The sequence below is a fragment of the Macaca mulatta genome, chromosome 3 (assembly GCF_049350105.2).
Source record: "Macaca mulatta isolate MMU2019108-1 chromosome 3, T2T-MMU8v2.0, whole genome shotgun sequence".
Lineage (NCBI taxonomy): Eukaryota > Metazoa > Chordata > Mammalia > Primates > Cercopithecidae > Macaca > Macaca mulatta.
The window spans coordinates 160540512-160566382 of NC_133408.1; the positions used below are offsets into that span (position 1 = coordinate 160540512).

At 37.6% G+C, this 25871-nt stretch overlaps 1 protein-coding gene across 7 annotated transcripts in view; it reads right to left on the reverse strand.

Moving 5' to 3' along the window:
• Positions 1–25871, reverse strand: part of TSPAN12 (tetraspanin 12) — a 107760-nt gene that overhangs the window by 23878 nt on the left and 58011 nt on the right. For 4 of the 7 annotated variants that reach the window (XM_015134784.3, XM_015134785.3, XM_028846204.2 and 1 more), the window contains one exon: positions 12071–13957. In XM_015134784.3, coding sequence (XP_014990270.1) covers positions 13652–13957 — 306 coding nt within the window. In that variant the 3' untranslated portion in view covers positions 12071–13651. Of the gene's footprint in view, positions 1–9081; positions 9203–12070; positions 13958–25871 lie in introns of those variants that run through there. The other 3 variants (XR_013415502.1, XM_077997206.1, XM_077997208.1) reach the window with 1 other exon arrangement.

Genomic DNA, 25871 nt, shown 5'->3' on the forward strand with positions numbered 1-25871 from the left:
TAAAGGATGTGCTCATTTTCCTTTCTTAATTTTCTAATCTTTTTTTTCTGTGACTTTTACTGGTTCTATTTCTTCTCCATTGCCCTTCCCCCGACACACATCGCCAATGTCAGCCCATTGCTCATGTTGTCTTTACATGATACATATTTTTGTCTAGAATTTATGAGGAAAGTGGACTCCAGTCTAGGAATTTTGAGGAGAAAGAGATTTAATACAGGGAGTTAGAAACGTACACATTAGGCTGGGCACGGTGGCTCACACCTGCAATGCCAGCACTTTGGGAGACTGAGGTGGGCAGATCACAAGGTCAGGAGTTCTAGACCAGCCTGGCCAACATAGTGAAATCCTGTCTCTACCAAAAATACAAAAATTATATGGGCATGGTGGTGCACACCTGTATTCCCAGCTACTTGGGAGGCCGAGGCAGGAGAATCGCTTGAACTCGGGAGGTGGAGGTTGCAGTGAGCCAAGATCGCACCACTGCACTCCAGCCTGGGCAACAGAGTGAGGCTTCATCTCAAAAAAAAAAAAAAAGAAAAGAAAAAAAAGGTACACATTTGTAAAGCTGGAGGAAGCACAAGTTATTCCAGAAAGTGGCTGGAAATCTAACAATGAGAGCCCACAGGGGTGAGGTAAGGCCACCAATGAGAAGTCAGACAACAGTTGCCAAGGAATATGAGGACTATACCCTCTGAACATCATGAAACTGCCTCACCTTGAAATAATCTACTCTGAAACTATGCAAGAAAGAAATTCTGAGGAATTCGTTCCAGGCTTCTTTCCTATGAGACAAAGGAGAAGGAGGGAACAGACAGGAGCACTGCTGAGTTGACAAAAGACAACCCAGTTGTTTTCAAGGATGTAAACCCACCACCCTAGAAACACTCATCCCTAATCTGAGCCTTTAAAACAAAACAAAACAAAACAAAAACAAAAACAAAAACAAAAAAGTATCATTCTAATTTTGCCAAGATAATCTCAAACTTGAATCTGAAACAAACTCTTTACAATAGTCTGTCTTCCAGTTTTCTCTTCTGACCCCGGGATTGTATCCTCCATAGTCTTTGACTTTTAAATCAGGAGGTCAAACTTTATTTCTTCTTTTTCATAATCTGTGAATCTCATTGTTTTCTACTTTCCATAGTTGATTTCTTTCTTCTCAACCATGCTGCAAGCATAATACTTTAAGTTATAATTACCCGTTTCCTATATTTCTATATTCAGATCTCCATGCCTTTGCAGTATATTTATCAGCCTTTCTGCATGCTATGCAAGTCTAGATTCAAAAATATGGCTCTGCTGATAAACACCCTTGTGTAGTTCTCCATGTCCTCAGAATAAAGTCCAAAATTCTCATGAGGCCCTCCGTTCTGCTTCAACTTACCTATATGTTTTCATCTCTGACAGTCATAATGGGCTTCTCCCTGCAGTGAACGCACTGTACTAATGTCCATCTCTTTGATTTATTTATAATTACCATGAACTGCAATGCTCTTATTATCTTTTATCATCAAAATCTGCCCCATCTCAAGTGTGATCTTCCCATGATCTGCCAGAACTCCAGCCTGCTTTGATGCCTTGCTTTCTTTGAAATCCCGGATCTGTTAACATATACTTCTGCATTTATCCTTATACTATTTTTCAGTGTTGTTTAATTTAATTCACTCACTAATGATTATCATCACTGTGCCAGAAACTGTACTGGGCACTACTTAAATACTCCATGTTCATTTGCTTGGTCTCTCCACCTAGACTATGAGTTCCTTGAGGCTGGGATTATATTTTACATGTTTCTTATGATCTGTATATTGTCCAGCAAGATGTACAGCAGATCTTACTAAATTGTATTAAATTGGTCTCAAATTTGGCAAGAGAAAATAAGATGATGAATTTATTGAATTAATAGGGGAAAATAGAATGGAATTAGGAATCATCAATAGACATCTGATTGTCAAATTGTTAGATTGATTCATATTAAACCTCAAGCAGAATAATAGCACAGTCTTCACCACAGTAATTTCCTTCTTCAAATTTTGCCAGAACATAACTTTCCAGAAAGAAAGAGATTTTTAAGTTATGCATGTGTGGAGAACTTGACAACACAGAGCAATTAAATTCTCACACGCTTAGTCCATAATTTATAAAAGGTAATAGCCCAAAGCTTAATTTTGAGTTCTGAAAAATGCAACTATTATTTTTCTTTTAACTGTTCTACCTAAAGGACCCTGCCCTTTGACAAGCTTGTGAACAATGAATTATAAAACAGAGAGAACTTTCTCCTGTGCCAGTAATAAATGCTTTCTATCTTTCCTAGTAGATCAATCAAAGATCGTTATTTATTGGCCCATTTTGTTAAATCTTATTTTAATAATAATAAGATCTCCCATTTTTTAAAAGCTTTGTTGACATACAAAATGCACAAATTTAATGTCTACAATTCGATAAGTTGTGACATATGTATACATCCATGAAACCACTATTATAATCAAAATAGTGAATATAAACATCACCCCCCAAATCCTCCTAGAGCCAACCAGGGATCTGTTTTTAGTTACTATAGATTAATTTGAATTTTCTAGAGTTTTACATCAATAGAATCATGCAGTATGCACTATTTATTGGTTGGCTACTTTTACTCAGTATAATTCTTTTTGTTTTCCCCATATTATTGTATATAACAATGGGTCACTCCTTGTTGTTGCTCAACTGCTTTCAGTCAGCATAATTACTTTGAAATTTATCCATGTTGTTGCATATATCAATAGTCTACTCCCTTTTAGTATTGAGTAATAGTCTATTATATAAATATTACACAATTTCTTTATCTATTAATTTGTTCATGGCATTTAGGTTGTTGCCAATTTTTGGTGATTGCTAGTAAAACTGTCATAAACATTATGTATAAGCCCACGTATGGAAATACACCTTGCTTTCTCTTGGGTAAATTCTCAGGCATAAGTTAGCTGAATAGTATTTTAGGCATATGTTAAACAATTTAAGAAATTGTCAAACTATTTTCAAAGGGGCTTGGCCATTTTATGTTCATAGCAATAGTATGTGAGAATTCAGTTTCTTCACAACTTCACTAACACTTGGTATTGTCAAACTTTTAAATTTTAGCCATTCTAGTAAGTGTATAGTGGTTATTGTGGTTTTAACTTAAATTTACCTAATAAATAATTACACTGAACATTTTTATACATCTATTTTCCATCTGTGTATCTTCATTATGAAGCGCCTCTTCAAATATTTTACCTATTTAATTGGAATTTGCTTTAGTGTTATTGAAGTTTGAGAGTTCTTCATATATTCTGGATATGATCTTTAATCGGATATTTATCATATATGTGTCTTATAAATATTTTCTTCTAGTCAATGACTTTTTAAATTTTCTTCATGGTACCTTTTAATGAGCACTGGTTTTAAAATTTTGATAAACTACATTTTACCAATTTCTTATTTTATGGACTGTGCTGTAGTATCATGTTTAAGGAGCCTTTGCATAAGCTGAGGTCAAAAAGATTTTCTAATACATTTTCTTCTAAACTAATTATTGTTTTAGTTCTACATTTATGTATGTGATCTGTTTCAATTACTTTTGTTCATGTTGTAATGTATAGATTACAGTCCTTTTAAAAATATATTTTTATATGTGGATTTCCAATAGTTCTGGCACTATTTGTTGAAAAGATTATTATTTAACCAAAGAATTGCGTTTGTATACATGTCAGAAATCAGTTGTCCATGTACATAAGAGCTTATTTTTGTACCCCCTATACTGTTTCATTTATCTATTTTTCTGTCTTGACACCAGTACCATTATAACGTTCTTGATAGCATCACAAGTTTTGAAATTCATTAGTATTATCTCTTTATCTTTTAAAAATTTTTCAACTTCTTTATTTATTTTACTATCTTAGATCTTTGACATTTTCAAATGAATTTTGCAGGTAGCTTGTCAATTTCTACAAAAACACATGCAGAGATTTTGATTAGGATTACATTGAACCTAAAGATCAATTTGGGGCAAATTATCATCTTAACAATATTAAGTGTTCTGGTTCACGAATATACTATGTATCTCCATTTACTGAGGTCTTCCTTAATCTCTGTCAACAGTGTTTTAGAGCTTTCCAAGTGCAGGATCCTACACATCTTTTTTTTAACCCAGAAATACCTCATGTGATTTTATATTTTTTATGTTAGTCTAAATGGTATCATTTTATGTAATTTCAATTTCTGGTTGTTTATTGATAGTGTATAACAACTTAGTTTGGCATATTGGCTTTGCATTTTGTACCTTGCCAAAAATCACTTATTAGTTCTAGTAGTGCTTTTGCAGATTCCTTTGGGTTTTCTACATAGATGATCATGTTGTCTGCAAAAGCAGGCAGTTTGGATGGCCTTAATTTCCTTTTGTTGCCTTATGTAATAAGAACATAGTCCTATATATTTACAGATCTAGTTGCCATTTCCTGTGCTCTTCATCCCATTTTGTAAATCCGTATTTCCATCTGCCATACTTTTCCACAGATTTCTATTAACATTTCTTGTAGTATGATTTGCAGGTGATACTTTTTTTAGTTTTTGTGTGTCTGAAAAAGTTTTTTTAAATTAATTTTATTTGAAATCTATTTTCACTGAGTAGAGAATTCTAGGTTGAACTTTTTTTCCTTTCAATGTGAGATGTTATCCTGCATACTGTTTTTGTCAAGAAATTGACTGTCATCCCACATTTGTTTCTCTGCATATCACATGACTTTTTTCTCTGAAGGCTTTAAAGACTTTCTGTGTATCACTGGTTTTGAGCACATTGATTATATTTTGCCTCAGTGTACTTGGGTCTTTTGATATTCTTGGATCTTTTAATATCAATTTTGAAATGTTTTCTAGTATTCTTTCGTTAATCTTTGCTTTGCTCATCTCCCTTGAAGACTCCAATTACTCGTATATTAGACCACTTGAAGTTGTCATAGCTCAATGATTCTCTTTTCACTGTTTATCTTTTTTTTTCTTTCTCTCTCTCTTTTCTTTTGTATAATTTATGTTGCTATGTCATGAAGTTTCTTAATCTTTCCCTCTGCAATGGCTAATCTGCTTTTAATTCTATCCAGCATATTTTAATGTCACACATTGTAGCTTTCATTTTTGAAAGTCTGAGTGTTTTAAAAATTATCTTTCCTCTTTCTACCTAATTTTTTGAACACGTAGAAAACCTCTATAACTCCTCTTTTTAATGTTCGTATCTACAAGTTTTAACATTTGTGCCAGTTATGGGTCTATTTCAATTGATTATTTTCTTCTCATTATGGATCACACTTTCCTAATTTTTGGAAGGCCTGATAATCTTTGATTGGACATGTCAAACGTGAATTTTTTCTTTGTTGGGTGCTGAATAGGTATGTACTTCTATAAATATTCTTGAGGTTTGTTCTGAATACAGTTAAATTACGTGGAAACAAAATCTAAGGTCTTGTTTTCATGATTTGTTAGATGCCAGTAACATTTGTTCTAAGGTTAATTATTTCTCATTACTGAGATGGGACTTTTCTGAGTATTCCACCCAGTGCCTTGTGAATTATGATGTTTTCCAGTCTGGCTAGTGAGAATAGGCACTATTCCCAGCCCCCTGTGGTACCAGTAGTTTTTTATCTAATCCTCTTGGATATGCTAATCTGTACCCTGCTGAATACTCAAAGAGGAAACTCCATATCCATAGGGCTCTTTATTTATGCATGCAGTTCTTTATTTATGCCTTCTTTATTTATGCACCTAGGCTGTACCCAGGTTCTCCCTCCCTTCACCACATCCTGGAAACTCTCTCAAAGCAACAAGTGGGGGAAGCAATAGGACTCACCTCATTTGTTACCAGTAAATTAAAAGTCACTGTCCTTTATTCCCTGATGGCCAATGTGTTAAAAATTATTGTTTCAAGTATGTTAGTCTTTGTTCTTTGTTGGTTTGTTTATTTCAAGCAGGAGGGTAAATCTGTTCCTTGTTGTTTTATCTTGGTTGGAAGTAGAAGTCCTTTTTTGTTTCTCTTAATGTGAATGGAGATAAATAAATTTAAGATATTTTTATCATAGAGAATTAAAGATGATATATATATACTTGCCAAATTCTTAGAATAAAATAAAATAAATAAACATTGACAGGACTCTAGATTGTCCTTGATATTTTCAAAAATAAATATGTTCAGACACAAAACAAATGAATATAACTGTTGAATATACACAAAAAATTCATAAATACTAGTTAGCAAAAGGCAGAAATCTATTAAAATAGCAATATGCTATAACCATAAAATTAAGAATAATTTTGGACATCAGTTAACATTGTAACTCTCTTATAAAATATTTGAGTACAGACTTGGAATTTTAACAAAACTCGTTCAAATCCCAACAATATCACTTACTTGCTATGTAATTTGGGGCATATTTCTTATCTCCTTTCATAGGCACTTTATCTTGGCTAAAAAACTGACCTCATTAAGATTATAAGAAGAGTAAATAAAGCACTGTTTGGGGCACTCGCACAGAAGTTTTGGAATGCCACTTATTTTTTTAAGTTACTTTCTAGAATTGTGTAGAAATTGCAAAGTTAGGGGTGATCTGCTCCAATTTCTCACTCTCCGTGGATTTTTTTCAGAGATGTGCACTCAGCTTTTACTTTGTACACTACCAGTCAAAGAAATTTGTATATTTAAAAGCTAAAGGATTTAGGGTTATGTGTGAAAGCATTTTATAAATCTAGGACACTATTATATTGTTAGACTAAAAGTAAAATCTGATAGTTCACTCAGACATTTATAAGATTTGACTAAGCTTTAAATGCATTCTGCAGATGCAATCTACAACCGTTTACAGCTAAGTCAGTACTTAGCCCATGCTAACCCAGTGTCCTCTGTCTCAGTCAAGAAAAACAGATAGCCTCCTTTACAGCTGTTTCTCCTTGTTGGAATCATTTTAGGCAATGGCTTTTGATTCATTTAACTGTCTTGTAATTCATGCATACATTAATTTAGATGCACAACAAATAGATATGCAACTGATACATAAGACGTATTGCCTAGGCCTATGCAAAATGCTGAGTGGGAAAAAACAGCATGATGTTTGTTCCCAAGAAAGACCAGATAGACAAGCAAAGAGAGAAAAAAAAAAAAAAAAAAAAGCTGGACCCCAGTGGCTCATGCCTGTACTCAAGTACTTTGGGAGAAGGAAGTGCGTGGATTGCTGGAGCTCAGGAGTTCGAGACCAGCCTGGGCAACATGGTGACCCCCTGTGTAACCTGGCATAGTGGCTCATGCCTGTAATCCTAGCACTTTGGAAGGCTGGGGCAGGATGATTGCTTGGGCTCAAGAGTTTGAGACCAGCCTGGGCAACACGGTGAAACCCTGTCTTGACCAAAAATATAAAAAATTAGCTGTATAAATATAAAAAATGGCACGTGCCTAAGGTGCCAGCTACTCAGGAGGCTGAGGTGGGAGGATTGCTTGAGCCCAGGGGGTAGAGGCTGCAGTGAGCCAAGATCATGCCAGTGCACTCCAGCCTGGTTGACAGAGTGAGACCCTGTCTCAGGAAAAAAATAATAATAGACAGATAGATAGAGATATAGATATAGATGATATAATTGAAAATACAAACTTCAAACTAGATGTCATGGTAACAAATTAATGCTGAGCTCCGAGAAGAATGAATTGTTGTGGACTGGAGTAGTCAGGAGAAACTTTATGTAATAGGTGGCTGCTGAGCTGGGACTTCAAAGTTGAGTACAAGCTGAAATTGTGGAGATGAGGTTGTACCAGCGAAGAACCGTGATGAGAGCAAAATCAAAGAGACATGGGATATGTGGGATGTTAGAGGCAATGAGTGGACTAGGACTGGTCGTGTTGGCTGGTTTCTAGTGATACTTGAGAAAGTATTATGGGAGATAGATTTGGAAAAATAAATTCAGGTAGTGGAAGACTTTATTCTGCAGGTACTGAGGAGTGTGGCAGAGATTTGCTAGTTGACACCAATACTCATTACCCATTCTTTCTGTGTGGTCATTGAAATTCCTGGTTTAACGGGATGCATGGGTATTCAGAACAAAAAGCATTTACAACCCTTCCTTGTAGCTGCGTGGTGTCAATGGAAGTGATGTGTGCTTCTGAGTAGGTCCTTAAAGGGAAGAGGTATTCTTTCTTCCCTTTAACTTTCCCTATTGTCTGGCCTATTGTGTGAAATGTGGAAGTAGGCTGCTACTTGGGTCCATGTGAGCAAAGCGAACACCTCAGCATTGTAGAGTAGCCAGAGAGAAGGATCCTGAGTCCCAGACAGCTTCGGGCAGCCATAGTTTGGGCTACTCACATACACATTTTATGAGCTAAAATTTCACTTCTATTTTGTTTAAGCCACTGTATTTTGAGATCTGTAATGTAGCAGCCAAAATTTTGAATTGAGCTATTGCTTCCTCGTAGTCCTTATGGTAGCCAGACAAGGCCTAGGGTGGCCAGTGGCCCCTGAGCTTCACGTATCCTAACATGCCGTATAATATATACATGAATGAGTTGGGAAGCTCCGCCTTTCTTACAACAAGGAATCTCTGGAAGTGTTTGAGTAAGGAAGCAGCAATATAAGAATAAAGTTTCACAGGAATTAATCTGAGTGACATTTAGCAGATCAGTGTTGCCTGGGGCTAGGAGTGGGGACTGCAGGATTTATCAGAGATGGGCAAGAGGAAACTTTTTGACATGATGAAAATGTTCTAGATCTTGATTGTGGTTGTGGTTACATGAGTATATATAGTTGCCAAAACTAATTAACTGTATACTTGAAAGGGGTATATTTACTAGGTGTGCGTGTGTGTGTGTGTATATACATATATATGTGTGTGTGTGTGTGTATATGTGTTTATATATATGTACATAAAATCTCAATAAAGTTGATTTAAGAACTTAATTTGGGCTGGGCACAGTGGCTCATAATCCCAGCACTTTAGGAGGCTGAGGTGGGCAGATCACGAGGTCAGGAGTTCAAGGCCAGCCTGGCCAACATAGTGAAACCCCATCTCTACTAAAAATACAAAATATTAAATGCGCACCTGTAGTCCCAGATACTTGGGAGGCTGAGGCAGGAGAATCGCTTGAACCCAGGAGGCAGGGGTTGCAGTAAGCCGAGATCACGCCACTGACTTCAGCCTGGGTGACAGTGTGAGACTTCATCTAAAAAAAAAAAAAAGAACTTAATTTGCCTGTGTGTGTATGTGTGTGTACAAGATACTTTAGATAATTTATACTTGTTCTTGGGAAATAATAGTAGGAATGAGGTTAGACAAGAGCATCATTTTGAAAGAAGTAGTAATAAAATCTGGAGATCAAGTGGCCTGGTGATATTGATTTACATGTAGGGAAATTTGGCTTTTCTACGTAAAGAATCATCTGAGCTTCACCACGGGTCGGTGAAGATACCATGCCACAAAATGGGGAGAGTGGAAGTACAGCTCTGCCACATATTAGCTAAGTAAATTTATTCAGTCTCTTGGAGTCCCTCTTCTTCATTTGTAAAATAAAGTGGGGTGCCTGCAAATTGCAAATGAGTTGCAAAGAACAGAGAAAATAAGTGTAAAGAACCTCCTACATGTGCCTGGTACCTAGTACGCACCCCTGAAAGTATGAGATAAAGAATGACTGCAATTAACACATAAAAATAGAAAAAGAAAAGCTTTCAAGATCAAGATGATACCAAAGATTCTGTATGTTTCTAGGATGTGAGGAAATGAGAACTCAGTTCATAGGGGAGACGAATCTACTTGTAAATCTCAGAATGACAATAGGAAGAGGGTTGGGTGAAGCAGCATAGCAGTTGGCAGTGTTTTTAAAAAGGGGGCAGCTCCTTTGCCAGAGAAGATTCAGTAGTATAATCATTTCTTGTTTTTACCTCCCTTGACTCATCCACAGGAGTGGGAGTTCAGACAAAAGGAAGCTTCTGTGGCAATCTATTTAAGATTCTCCTCATATAAGATTTGGTTCCCAGCCCATTTTCTGTCAGGCTTCCTGAGATGGGAAAGCAAAGCATAAAAATTCTCAGGCTTGACAGTGAATTCTCCAAAGCTCCAGACTGAAATTTACAGCTGCCTGTAGACATCTCCATCTGCATGTCCTGCAGGCATCTCTAACTCTGTGTCTCAGACCAAATTAATTACCCTCTCATACTCGTTCCCCTCCAGTCTTCCATCTAGGTTAATGCCATGCCAATTTGCCAGGCGCAAAATCCAGAAATTTCAGTTCTTTTACTTCTTGTCCCACACTCCCTGAGGTCTATCTACTGCCAATTTTTGTGGATTCACCCTGGTGTGATCTGTTTTATGCACTCTTGATTTTTGACGTCCATTGTTCTGGTGAGGATCCTTATCCCTCTCCAGGACCACAGCAACAGCAAACTATCCAGTCTCCTGCCAGGACCTGCAGTGTGTACAACTCTCGAGCTCCACTTACCTAGACTGTGGTCAATGGTGACCCACCCACTCAGGAGTTGCATAATGAGTATAACTGTCTCCTGGTCCCCTCTTTCTTACTTGGCTAATCCAGTTAAATTAATGAAATATTCATTTCTCTTTCTGAAATCACTTCGGTGACTTTACTTTTAGCCTACAGAACAAAGCACCTAAACTCAAATTTCATTCATTTGCTCTCCCATGGCATCTCTTCAAGCATTCTATGATCTAACCACATTGAACCATAAGTCATAACTCCAAAATCATGTATACTTTTTAACCTCAAACTCATGGCTCATGGAACATTTTCCACGAGCTAGCTAGACTCCACTGCTCCTTCTGATCCAGCTTGAAGGCCATCGCCTTGGCATAGCGGCCTTAATTCCACTCTACTCCATCTCTTATTCTTAAGAAGGGCCCTACTTGCTGTATATTCCCTTATTTATTTTTCCTGTGGTTAGCACGAGTGTCTCTAACCCAGATTCTACAGTGTTTAAGGACAGACATCATCTCTTGTTGCCATCTCTGAGTCTCCAGGGCACTTTGAATGGACTGTTAACCAGTCTAAAAATAATCTTCTTAAATTTCTACTTTTAAAAAATGGTGATTTTTTTAACCAAAGAAAGCTTTTAAAAATTCCCAAAGAAACAGTTAACAGTTTTGTTTGCAATGTACCCAAACAGTGAACTCCCTCAGCTCTACTGTATTAAATACACTTTTTTAACTCCCTTGCAGTTTTATTATTCCAGGTGCACTGCTACCATAAGAGGCTTTGTGGGCTATTGCTATAAATGTCATTCATTCCCATTAAGCAAGTGTATTATATACAAAATGATTGTCTAAATTTATGTTGACCATTCTAGAGGGTAGTAAATCAGGTAATACATCAAAATATCTGAGGTCTAAAAATGTAGAAAGCAACTTTTGTAATTTGAGGACTTTTCATTTTACTGAGTCCAACATATTATATGCTTGCTCTTTCTGTGACTGTAAGACATATTAAAAAAAGAAGCCGCTAAATTTGACCATTATACAAATAATTCAAACAAAACTCATAGATATCTATCTCAGTTACGTGGGTATTTTAGGTGAAATTACAGGGATTTGGGGCATTGAGGAAGTTATTAGAAGGGATGCTTTTGGCTCTGATTGAACAAGTACTGTACTCAGTTTTCATTAAAATCTATGGAAGATTTTAAATACGGCAGTCAATTTCAAGTATTGTATTCCTTGACTCATTTGAAGAGAATTTGAAATTAACTAAGAGACTCATATTCTCTTAAAAATTAATAATAGTTATAAAACTGTGATTATGCAAACATTGAAAAGATAAATTAACACAAATGGGCATATTTTTATATTATCTCAAACAAGTATATTATTTAACATTTAGCTAAAAAGCAAAAGTGAAAAATAAATGGGCATCTTTTTGACTCTTCTCAGTGAAAATACATACTCTTATAGGTCTGTTCTATAGTTTGGAAATCAATATTAATACTTTATGCAATCATTCTTTCTCATGTTTTTCTCCCTTTGATAATCTTCTCAAGTGGCTTAAGTGCTTGTAATGTATTAAAAAATAGGCACAGACAAGTCATTACTCTCTAGAAAATATTTATTGACACATTTTATTTTTCTTTCCATATTCTGAGAAATAAACAAAATACACAAAATACAGTAAAATGCACTTTTCCCATTTCAAATAAATATACTATACTCTTGTAAAAAATTTAATAATCTGTGTAATTTGCCACAGTATATTAATCAATGAAATAAAAGAAAGAATCTCTAAATTGTCACGTGTTTTAATCATTCTCACAAGCATTTTTCTGGAGAAAAAGAACATTATTTTCTGTAGAATTATATTGACTTGGAGACTATTGCTTCTTGTTTGGAGAAGGCAAAGATAAGTTTTTTAAAAAGTGTTTAGTGTCAAAAAGAGTCTTCATTTGGGAGAAAAACAGCATACAAGTCCTTTCTGAATCAACTAAATTATGTGCAAATTTTCTTCTTAATACTTCCTAAAGACCAGACTACATTCTGAATAATGATTCCTATGTATCACACTGGTAATTTTCAAAATTAGTGGTTAAGTATTTAAATTAACAGTTATATGTGTAATATAAGCCCAGGACAGAATATTAAAGCTCTATTAACAGGAAAGGCTAAAAATAATGATGCCATACAGGACAAATTTTCCTTTTCATAATGGTTATTCTTAACATTATCAGAACTGAAATCTACTGAATTATACAGATTTAACACAGACTTATATACAAATAGATCCCTGATCAGTTTAAGACAATGTGTTAGCTTGCTCTTTTAAGTGGTAAGAATATTTTAGTAACCAGCAAAAATCACATTTAGGTAGTCACCAATATTGAAAGTTTTCTGATGTATAATTTATTTAGCATCAAAAGAATAGATCGCTGAGTAATAAAAGTTATTAGTATCTTCTAACTTCCTATGTTAGCATTTAATTAGTACTTTCTATACTAGTTGGTAGAAGTAAATCAACCTTTACTGTAGCTCCAGTTCCACCATATGTGACTCGTTTGTATGGATGCAGAAATGCTAATCAAACCACGCTGCCTCAAAACATAACTGTGTTCAGTCATACACAGGCTACACAGTGGGTATGACATTTGTCTTCAGCATTTTTTTTTTTTTTTTTGGAGACAGAGTCTCGCTCTGTCGCCCGGGCTGGAGTGCAGTGGCCAGATCTCAGCTCACTGCAAGTTCCGCCTCCCGGGTTCACGCCATTCTCCGGCCTCAGCCTCCCAAGTAGCTGGGACTACAGGCGCCCGCCACCTCGCCCGGCTAGTTTTTTTTTTTGTATTTTTTAGTAGAGACGGGGTTTCACCGTGTTAGCCAGGATGGTCTCGATCTCCTGACCTTGTGATCCGCCCGTCTCGGCCTCCCAAAGTGCTGGGATTACAGGCTTGAGCCACCGCGCCCGGCCTGTCTTCAGCATTTTAAGGGCATCAGTTATTGTCCAGGTGGTGACTTATGACATGAAACTTTTCCCTGCTCATTTTAAAGCATAGAATAGTATATGCTTAGGTATTATTTTATGACAACATTTTTATTCTACCTGTTTCTGAAACACATAGTATGTACTCAAAAATTCACAAGTCTAATAAAACAAGTTTGTGTTTTTCTTCTGTGACTTTTCTTTTTATAACTCCTCCATCTCAAAGTGTGTGTTAAAGCTGTTTGCCATGGATGTGTGTTCAAAGATTCTTGACAGGCTTGGTTTCAACAGTTCTACTGAGGGACATGACAGGTGCTGAGAGTTCTCATTCTTCAAGGACATCATTTGGTCTGTCACAGGCTCCCTTCTATCATAATACAGAGCCCAGAGCAGAGTAATGGTGAGAATCATGGCCAGAATTTGTGTCACTCCAATGGAGATTCCCAAAAATCTCAGCACCTGCAGTTGTTTGGTTCCTCTCAAAAAGGAATACATTTTCTTCCCACAACCCTGTAAAAGAAATACACGGTCAACATTACTTTAGATATGTTAGAGAAGGCCAAAAATAGTTAATGAAAGCAAACAATCTGTACCAGTTAATGAAATCATTTGGATCATAAAGTTTAAGACAGTGGTTCTCAACAAGGAAAGCTGATGAGAAGAAGGAGAAAGGGAAGTGTGTAGCTTTTGAAAAGCCTGTCCAGCTGATTCCAATGAGCCAACCCCTTCTTTTGTCTTTCTCAAAACCTGAAGTTGAGACCCACTGGTATAAAACCCAACATCTAAAGCAGGGGTTGACTTACTTGTTTTCTTTTTTCAGATGGCCAGATAGTAAATATTTTGGGCTTTGTGGGCCATATGGTCTCTATGGCAACTACTCATCCCTGCCACTGTCACAAGAAAGCAGCCATAGACGGTAAGTGAATGAATGAATGTAGCTGGGTTCCAGTGAAACTTCAAACACACACAAAGGCATTAGGCCAGATCTGGCACACAATGTTCATGATTTAATAATACTTAACACTGATTTGGTAAAGTTGCTTCTCTGGCCACCTTAACCTATTTGATACAAACACAAGAAATTTGCACAAACACAGACATACACATACATTCTGTGGGAAACTAACATAGACATCACAAAGACAACTCACCAAAATTTAAGTATTTTTCAAACAGTTCCACTCAAATACTCTATGACAGCTCATTCACTCTTAGGTTTATGTGTCATTTTAATAAGCATTTTTAAATGACACAGTGATACAGCAGATAGAAATTATTTAGGCAGATAGTGAGGGTAAGAGTCCTTGGTGGAATTTTCCTTTTAACAAAAAGCAGCTCCAAAATCATTAAAAGAACTACCTGAAAAATCGAGCTGTAGACATAGACAAGCAAGCGGGAAGCTTGCACAGGTGAATGCCAGCAGCTGTGCCAATAGAAAAAGGCTACCTGGGGGCCAGGTATGTTCAACATGGAGGCTCCATCTTCCCTTGTCTTTGTGTATACAGTAAAGAAACAGGTAACATGGTGCCAGCCAAGTACAGAACCCATCAGAATAATAAAATATTAGGGTGGGGGTGGCCAGATTTTTATGCACCATGCAAATGGTACACCTGGTCCGACCAATCTTTCGTGCCCTGGTAAATCAGACTCTGCCTCCTCAAGATCATCTATAAAACCCGCTGCATTTTGCTGACCAGAAAACCCACTCAGGAACCCTCTCTGCAGGAGAGAGCTCTTCTCTTTTTGCGTCTATTAAACCTCCACTCTTAACCTCACTCCCTGTGTGTTCACATCCTTGATTTCCTTGGCCTGAGACTACTAACCTTGGGTATTACCCAGGATGGACGATGCCACTTCAACAGTATAGTATAATGGTTAAGATCATGAACTGCTACATGATTTGGGGCAAGTTACTTAATCTCTCTGTGCTTCAGTTTTCTTGTCTAAAAACATAGATGATAATAGTGCTTACCTGTCTGAGATGTTAGGAGGATTAAATGCACAGACACATTTTAACACTTAGGATAGTGCCTCATAAATGTTAAGAACCCAACAGGTACAATCTCTTGTCTCATATGTCAGTTCACAGATTATAAAGTAGAAAGATCAAATTAAAAATAGATGGAAAATCTATGATTAGCAGATATTAATGGAAAAATATGAGGCACAACACTTCATGAAAGAGTATGAAAATACCAGCAGCACAGCATTATGTCACCAGTGAGTACTTCTGCTCAGCTCTACCCTACAAGAGCAAGGTGGCTGCCACTGTTTTACAGGACAATGAGATAACTGTCCAAAATGATTACTTGCTACTGAGACATTAGATCATTAGCTTCCTGATGAAGCAGAGAAATGTTTTACATAGTTTGGGAAGAGTCACCTCAAAATTTGTTAAGTTAAAAAGGTTTGGCTTCAGACATCTGGAAAATAATTTGCATAGCAACTTCATTTAACATCATTACCAAATAATGTGGCACTATTTTCTCACATCTATCTTTGAAGAAATTGATATAAAACAGCCTTGGATCATGTTTAGCTGATTCCTTACCTATGTTCTCAGTACTTAGTACAAAAATGGACCTTTAGTGAATAAAGAATTAGCATGAATATATTAATATTTTAGTAATAATAATTATAACAGATTTCAGAATTAGAGGTAAACTGGCTGGGCGTGGTGGCTGACACCTGTAATCCCAGCACTTTGGGAGACCAAGGCGGGCAGATCACTTGAGGTCTGGAGTTCAAGACTAGTCTCGCCATCAGGTGAAACCCTGTCTCTACTAAAAATACAAAAATTAGCTGGGCATGGTGGTGCATGCCTGTAATCCCAGCTACTCTGGAGGCTGAGACATGAGAATTGCTTGAACCCAGGAGGCAGAGGTTGCAGTGAGCTGAGATTGCCCCACTGGACTCCAGCCTGGGCAACACAGTGAGACCCTGTCTCAAAACAAAACAAAGCAAAACAAAAAAAAGCAAACAAAAGAATTAGAGGTAAACCAAAGATACAAAATTCCAGTTGGGAGGAATAAGTTCAAGAGGTCTACAATACAACGTGGTGACTATAATTAATAACAATGTATTAGTTACTCAAAAAAGTAAACCATTCAATAAATATATATGCTGATGATTCAATTCTGTGAAATGCTGTCAGTAAATTACTTGATGTTTACGCTTTCAATAGTGTCTGGGGTTTACATTGTATCTCTATTGTCTTAAGATCTCCTACCCCTTTAGACTAATTCATTTTAAGTTAAGAAACTGTGCCAGAAAAGTAATATTTCCTTTTCAAATCTGGGAATAAAACAAGGCAGAGTTGATAATTAAGTAAAGTTTATTATGTTTCATATCTTGGCACTGTTCAAAGTCTATTTCAGTGTATCTTAAACAATCATATTTATTTTTAAAATGGTACAGTAAATTCTATCACCTAGGATGGTTGGGGAATGAGACCTATTAATACGGAACACTCTAGAATGGGAGGGGTCCTTGGAAGCAATGAATTCAACTTTTTATCTTTTAAAAACATGGCAAAAAAGCACTTGTACAGTGACATAGCAAAACTGGCATGGAAAGGACCTCCAAAGAATCTCTACTCATGTAAGCAATGAAAACACTGGCAAAAAAACTGTTAGCCTCAATTTTTCTAGAATTCTGGAAATTAACCAAAGTCTTGCAGCAATCTGAGGAGCGTTTATTCACGAAAAGCCGCCGAATCTCATTAGGAACAGCAAGCGCTATGGAATTTTCATTTGCCCTATTCCCATCCCTGCTCCCCTTGGTAGCCTGGAAAGCCAAGAGCCTGCAATCCTGGTGAGAACTGGCAGCCTAGCCGCCACCAGAGGGCGCAGAATGGGGTTGCAGCTCCTTCAAGGCCCCATTCCCAGACGATTGTTGTTGTATGGCTGATCTGGCGGTTCCCTGGAAGACCCCACTCAGAAGGATGTCTTTATTTGACCTGAACTTGAAGCTCGACTAGGGAAAGCCTCTGGTCCCTCCCCCCCCCCCCCGCCCCAGGAGGTTTCCGACGACAGTTAGAGGTAACTATTGATCTCTGAGGCTGCCTGAGGCAGTTGGTAACAGTTGTGCACAAGGGGGCTTGACAAAGCTCTGGCATATTCGTGGGGATCTCGGAAATTACACACATGAATAGGGCTGTGCTTAGATTCAGGGGCTGTGCATAGGCCCAGGAAAGATCTGCAAAGATCCTAAGATCTCTCCTCTGGCTGACCTTGAAGCTCTGTGCACCCTTGGTAAAGGCCAGGAGACTCGCTGGTTCTAGGTATCTAAGGCATCTAAGGAAATCTCTGTCCGTTCATTAACTGACCACTAAGCTAACTGAGCAGAAACTTCAGTGACCATATGTGACAAAGAATACAGCCTTTAGAGAATTCGTTTAGAAAATGCTATCGAACCAACAAATAAACAACAGCAAACGTTGGAGAGGTGGAAAAATCTGATTTTCTGAGTTGTCACATTATATTATTTAAAACATCCTGTTCTCTTAAAAAAAAAAACAGTTATAAGACATGCAAACAAACAAGAAAGTATGACTCACAGGGGAATAAAAAAACAATGAATGAAACTGCAGTTCTAATGAGAGGGACTCCCCGCCTCACTAGACAGTCCTGTCCACACTGGAACAACACTAATTTTTAACAAGCACTTCCTTGTTGGAACCTGACTTCTTCGTAAGGAAGGATGCACTGGTTCTAACTCTGCTCTCAACCCTTCCCTTTTCCATAAGGTAGAGAGTCACAGCTGAAGAATTAATTATCTCTTTCCCTTTAACTATTCTCCTCTCCAGGCTAAATAGTCCTAGTCTTCAAGTTTTCCAAAAGATGTACACTTCATCATTCTGTCGATCCTTTTCTAGACTGTGTTGATTCTGTCAATGTTTCTTTGAAAATGACATTGATTTGTAACTTTAAAAAATATAAAATGCAAAGAAATATTAAGACAATCAAGGTTATTGAAAATGACTTTGGATTCCAATGACAAAAAAAGCTTTTTCGGTTGCCCAGAAATGTAGACATGCAATTGTATTGACATTTCACATAGTTGGGACTTGGTGTCCTTCCAGATCACTGGTCCCTGAAGATTATCTTCACACTCAGGTAGGCAAGTATGCTTTATTCCAAGCAAAGGTCCTAGTTAGACTCCTCCATTTTTATGGCAAAATATCAGGTGATCATTTCCTCATTTTGTTTAAAAAGCATACAGGTAACTCCTCAAACAAGGCAGAATTTCAGTCCTTAAACTTGTCATCAGAATTCATTAAACTATATTTTATGCTTCTCTATCAAGAGTCTCTCCAAAAGAGGTGTCAACTACAGATTATCTAAAAGAAATGAAATCAGTTGACATTATAGGACTTTATGTCCATCCGTCAAACCAGGTCACCAAAATGTGCCAACTTGCAATATATTAACTTATGCCTTTGCATATTATTTTCTACCAAGGTATATTTTAAGGATATGTATTGGAAAACACCATAAGAAACTGCTCTATAAAATTTGTGAAAAATGATATTGAAGATATTTTTTCTCGATAAAGTAGTAGATATAAAATCCCACTGGATAAAATATTTAGAATTTTGCTCCCTTTGAGGTTAGAATGTTTGCTCTCCTAACATTAGAATTATGGTGATGATTGTATCTCCTTTTCACCCAGGCTGTCAGAAAGCTGAGAGGCAAACAGGACACTCAGCCACAGCAACTGTGTCTGTCTTCATGTTAAGCACATCTACTTACTCTTTCCTTTAACATTGACTTTCCAATTCTGTTTCTATTTTATTATTAATTTACTGTATTTTTGTTGTATACTGCCCTATATCCTTTAATAAATTCAATTTTAAAAGATAGAGTATAATTATATAAGGAAAAGCACAAATTTCTCTATAGTCATGCAATTAAATATTTCTTTGCTGACTCATTAGGCAGGTAGAAACTTGCAGCAGACAGGCGTTGATAAAATTAGTACATTTGTCCCCACCCATCTCATGTTGAAATAAAATCCACAGTGTTGGAAGCAGGGCCTGGTGGGAGGTGTTTAGATCACGGGGGTAGGTCCCTCATGAATGGCCATCCTCTTGGTGATAATGGAGTTCTCACAAGATCTGTTTCTTTAAAGTGTGTGTTTATTGCAGCACTATTCACAATAGCAAAGACTTGGAACCAACCCAAATGTCCATCAGTGACAGACTGGATTAAGAAATTGTGGCACATATACACCATGGAATACTATGCAGCCATAAAAAAGGATGAGTTCATGTCCTTTGTAGGGACATGGATGCAGCTGGAAACCATCATTCTCAGCAAACTATCGCAAGAACAGAAAACCAAACACCGCATGTTCTCACTCATAGGTGGGAACTGAACAATGAGAACACTTGGACACAGGAAGGGGAACATCACACACCGGGGCCTGTTGTGGGGAGCGGGGAGGGGTGAGGGATAGCATTAGGAGATATACCTAATGTAAATGACGAGCTAATGGGTGCAGCACACCAACATGGCACATGTATACGTCTGTAACAAACCTGCACGTTGTGCACATGTACCCTAGAACATAAAGTAGAAAAAAAAAAAAAAAAACTGCATAGCACCGCCCTCCATCTCTGTCTCCTATTCCCGCTTTGGCCATGTGATGTGCCTGCTGCCGCTTTGCTTTCTACCATGCTCAAAGCTCCTTGAGGCCTTCCCAGGGGCAGAAGCCATTATCACTTACCCTTCCTGTACAGCCTGCAGAACCATAAGCCAATTAAACCCCTATTCTTATAAATTACCCAGTCTCAGGTATTTATTTGTAGCAGTGCAAGAATTGCCTAACATAGGTGTCATGCTGAATATCAGTGAATCATTTTCACAAGTACTTAAAGTTAAGAACCAACTTTGCAAAGAATAGTTCTCTTCTTGAGAGGACAGTCAGTATGTTTCCAGATGTGTCTGTGTAAGATGATTGACCTCCTCAGTCACTCTGTAAATTCTTCATTGAAATAGCTCCAGGGTTTTCTTTCTGTTCTGAATCATTCTTATTGAAGTAATTCAACCTGAAAATAACCCTGAGCATATTTTGAGCCAGTCAAATAATTATGCATAAGGTTTACATTTGTCAGTGTGAGCTTGTCTTGAAAAGTAAGACATTAAGTCTAGATAAAAAACATAGATGTGTTCATATGTATTGATTATACTATTTATAGATATTTAGCTGCATAAACAAACATTTCTGTAGAGTAAAAAGAGAGACAAATGATACAATTCAAAACTGCATTTCATTTCACAAAGAGTATTTTATTCAGAATAGGAAAGAACCGAAGTTTGCTTAGTTGCTTTTCTCAAAATAAAATACTCTGAATTAATTTTACTTGAAAATGTTTTCTTCCTAAAAAAAGGTAGGTTAGCCCTATGTTAATAACTTCAGATAATTCAAAGGTATGAATAAGACACGTTGGCCAACCTACTTTACTTGCTACAATATTAAAATTCTTGTCAACCATTAGCTGTAAATAATAACACTACCTTTATCAAAAGAAAAATCACAAATCCCCTACATTTCCTAGAATCTATTTGAAAGCATGTCAGGATGCCTCATTTCACTTGAGGAAATTATACACTTGAAATTATTCTCTGATCTATCTCCAAAATGAGTTTCTAAAATTGGAAGAACACCCATGGCTTTTCAGTACTCAATATTCACAGGCCACATCAAAAAGTCGGGCAGCCTTTTAATGTGCTTACCAAGATAAAGTATAAATAAAATCTAGGTGCCAATACATGCCAATATTAATGTTTTTGTAAATAAACATCACTCTCAAGTTTGAAATACCTATATCGATTATCAGATGCAAATATACAATCTTCAATCCTCTTTCTTCTAGAATTGAAGTAAATGATAACAGTTAATGAGCTCACAAGATTTAAACAGGTTAGAGCAAAAGTTCTCCACTGATAATCTTAAGCTCTGCAGGGAAATAATGCTTCCTTTAAAAAAAGCAGCAAGCAATAAAATTCACTACAAGACTTTCTGTTCTTTAGCTGTCTCTTAGGAGAACAGAAAGATAACTAAAGCTGTGCATAGAAAATGCAGTAGAAAAAAGTCATCTTATTATTTCTTAATATATGAAAGATCTTCATATCTCATTTAACCCTCACAATACCCCTATTACATAGGTAGAATAAAGAAACATAAAAGACTGCAGTTACTGATCATTTTTCATTTTTACCAAAAAAAATGTAGTTACAAAGAGGCTAAAGTCAAAAAACCCGGAGGGCTCCATGCTCACTAGTTAGGTCAGTTCCAGCAGGCTGACGGAGCAGAGTTTATTCACAAACCCCTCCTGCGCACATTTTCTCTCATGGGGGCCCATTTGGGTACCTTAAATTTGCATCTATAAGAAGTTGGAGGGTGTTAAAACAAGCAAAGAGAGAAACTGGACCAAGTCCCAAAAACTTTAACCTGAAAATCTACCTTCAGCCAGCACAAACGCACATAACCAGAAAATACACACTTCCCTGTCATTTCAAGCAAAACTAAGGGCAATTTAGCTAGTTAAAAATCTAATCATAGATCAATACATTTTCTACTTACTTCAATAAATACCTTAATAAATTATTGTTATTATTGTCATCAGCTACCACTGTGGTAAGTGGTATACTAACAGTTTCTCATGTCATATCTCAATTTATCTTTGTATATTACAATGATGTGGGTACTATTAATATCTTAGTAGAGATAAGGGAACTGGGATGTAGAAGAAAAAAATTTCGACACTCAGCTTGCTCTTTACCATGTAGTCACCATCTCAAAACTTCAGTATCTCTGCCCTTAAGTGTTGGCAGGCCACAGAGTTCTGTCCTTGGCTGCATGTATTGCATCATTTCCTGGTGTGGTCTTATTTCCCTCCATACCTTCATTGCCTCATGTACACTGATGACACCTGTGTAAACTTAGTCCATCCACCCACCTACCCACCCAGTCTGTCCTCCATTTGATACACAGTAATTAATGTTTATATAAGAACATAACTTCCGGCCAGGCACAGTGGCTCACGCCTGTAATCCCAACACTTTGGGAGGCTGAGGCGGGCAGACCACGAGGTCAGGAGATCAAGACCATCCTGGCTAACATGGTGAAACCCCGACTCTACTAAAAATACAAAAAAATTAGCCCGGCTTGGTGACGGGCGCCTGTAGTCCCAGCTACTCAGGAGGATGAGGCAGGAGAATGGCATAAACCCAGGCGGTGGAGCTTGCAGTGAGCCGAGATCGCACCACTGCACTAAAGCCTGGGTGAAAGAGCGAGTGAGACTCCATCTAAAAAGAAAAAAAGAAAAAAAAAACAAAGAAAGAAATGGAACATAGCTTCCTAGCCAGACCACATTTTCCAGCCTCCCTTGCAGCTAAGCAAAGCCATGTGAGTTCCTGCCAACAAAATCTGAATAGTGGTGATGAGTGTAGGTCTTCATGCATTGGGAGTTCTCCTTCTCACTCTCTCTCCATGACTAGAACTGGAGACCAACTTTGGAAGACAAGGTATTTAAAAGGCAAAGTTGTCTCCTCATTCTGGCCCCTGGATGAACTTGTGCAGCAGAGCTGCCTGGAGGCGTAGATCAGGTCATTGGTCTATGAAAGAGAAATAAACTCCCAGCTTATCCAAGTCATTGTATTTTGAGTTAGCACTTTCCTTAATGAGTACACACAAAATCTGTATCTCTATCTGAGTTCTGTCTCTGAAGCCCATATTGCCTCCTGGGTTTCTGCAAACGGAATACCTGACAAGAACCTTAAATCCAGTATTTCCAAAAGGAAATTAATCAACTCTAACCTCTCCCTTCAGTAAATGGCTTCCTCATCTGTGAGAGTCCAAATCAAAGTCAAGAATGCTTGCAAGTTCCCTGTCGTTCACTCCCACAGCCAATTTATAAGCCAGTCCTGTTCATTCTACCGCTGACATATCTTTCACATTCATTCCTTCCTCTCCATACTAAACGCCACAACCTGAATTCCAGCCCCTACCATAGCATGAGTTATCTGCTACAGTTTCCTACCTCAATTTCTCTGCCTTAGGACCCAGTCTTCAGCTTAAATTCCCCACCTCAACTCATTCTCTACAATGCCAACAGCATGATGTTTAAGCTTAAATCTAAAACTGTTATTTCGTAAGGTAGCTTTTCAGGTCAAAATACTATCATGGCTTTCACATCCATAAATTTTAAGGGCAAAATTTTCAAGTCTCTACTAATAGAGTCCAAAAGGAAATATCATTTGATTGAATAGAGAATAGAGAACAGGAAACTCACAATTGAATGATGTCGAGAAAGAGAGTGAAAGAGAAGAAGAATGCATTTGCATACCTGAAACAAAACTGGCAGAATGGTTTAAGACCTGATATGATCAAGTAAAGCCTGAAGATAAAAACGGATCTTTCCCCCTACCAAACCCAAACTGATCCCGCAGGGCTTTGAATGATAAAACAAATACCACCGCAAGTCAGAGTCAACCAGATCCCATCAGCAGCTACTTGCAGAGGAGATAATGAAATCAGCAGAGAGACAGGAGGGAGCATCTTTGACTTTATATAAAAGAACCCTGAGAATGGAAATTCTTGAGGTATTCCATCTAAATAATCACTGAGCCTGCAAACTGCAAACTACCTACCGTTGACTGTCTGAGCAGGAGGCTTTATGGATGTTTATCTGAGAACAAACTTTCATTATTAAAAAATCAGAATCCTATGACTACATTGTCCTAAACCGTCTTTTTATAGTAATGCCTCAAATTTGTGAATATGTTTCCCTTTTTATTTGGCAACTATTCACAGACTTCAGTATAAAATATCCACGTATTATCAGGACGTACAGGACTCTTCAGAATTCAGCCCCTGCCCTCTGTATCCCTGTAAACGTGGCCCTTCTCACAACCCGTGCTCCAGCCGTGTTCTCTTGCTTCCAGCTCTAACTTTGCCCCATTGTTTCTTGGCTGGGAATGCCCTTTTCAGCCCTGTGCCACCCTAATATTTTCTGCATGTGGCTTACGGATACTTATTCGTTAAGATTAGAAGCCCAAAGAGTTACTTCCACTGCTATGTGTTCCCATTGTGTATCTCAGTCATAAAGATAATGGCAATTAAGGATTGCCTGCTGTGTCTCATGCTCCCTTTTTTTGTGCCGACTTAAAGATTTTCTAATTCCTACCTTTTCTTTTAGTCACTGAAGTGGGGAATCTGTTCTAGGCAGACTTGACCAACTTCCATGTTGGTGTAACTAGCCAGTACCTACCTAGCTAGAGGTCTAAGCTATGACCTCTCACTCCCTGTGTTGGCCTTCTCTTTTAATACTTGCCCCTAATTTTTTGTTTCAAGTGTGGCAATTTACTTGGTCTGAAGTAGAATCCTACTAATAACCAGAGAGCTGGGTTGTCTGGGAAAAAACAATTGACCTTATATCTAGGTGGAGCTTGCCAGAAGGCCAAGTCCACCCCCAATCATGGCCTTTTATTCCCACACCACTCTGTCAGGTCTCCACTTATGGCTCAGGAGTGATGAGGAAACATTTATAATAATATAATGTTGTATATGAAAATTATAAAGCAAAAGTTATTTCTGTCAGTCAAAACAAATAGACATACACTATTGGCTCATCTTTCTAATTGGTCAAAGATGTTAGCAGGAAAGGAGTGTTAACAAAAAGTGTTGAGAACTAAAACATCGCCCAGAAAAAAAGATTGGTTACAAAACAAATATCATTTGCCAAGGACAGCAGAGTATAGAGGAGACAGGTGAGGGCAGTATTTCTAATCAGGATGAGGGCTCAGAGTGTGAATTCATGACTCTCAACTCAAACATCGTACAACACTCAACTGAGAAAATAAAACCCTCAAACAGCCCATCCCATATGGTTCACCACTGATAAAGTTTCTCTCCATGACCAAACTCTATTTAAGCTCCACTGAGTTCTTTTTCAACCGAACCTTGACGTTTGGACTTTGGAGTTTGTCTCTGCATTGTTCAATTTTGGCAAGAATCTTGGTAAGTTGGTTTACGGAGACTCCCCATTCTTCATACTTTATCATCCTTGATATCTAACTGACTTCTTCCTTCTCCACCCATCGTCCAAGAGATGTCTCATCACCCTGGCCTGCCTTCAGTACAAGTCTTGTTAGGTAAGGTTTGCCAGAATCTCATCCCTCACCATGTTTCCTCTTAATGATTTTCCATCCTCTGACCCCCAACCTGTTCCTTGACTATAAATTCCCACTTTCCCATGTTATATTCTGAATTGAGCCTAATCTGTCTCCCCTACTGCAAGACCACACTGCAGTGGCCTTAATCCTATCCCGATAATCGCCGCTGAAATAAAGTTTTCCTCATCATCATTTTTTTGTTTTTGAGACAAAGTCTCACTCTGTCGCCCAGGCTGGAGCAC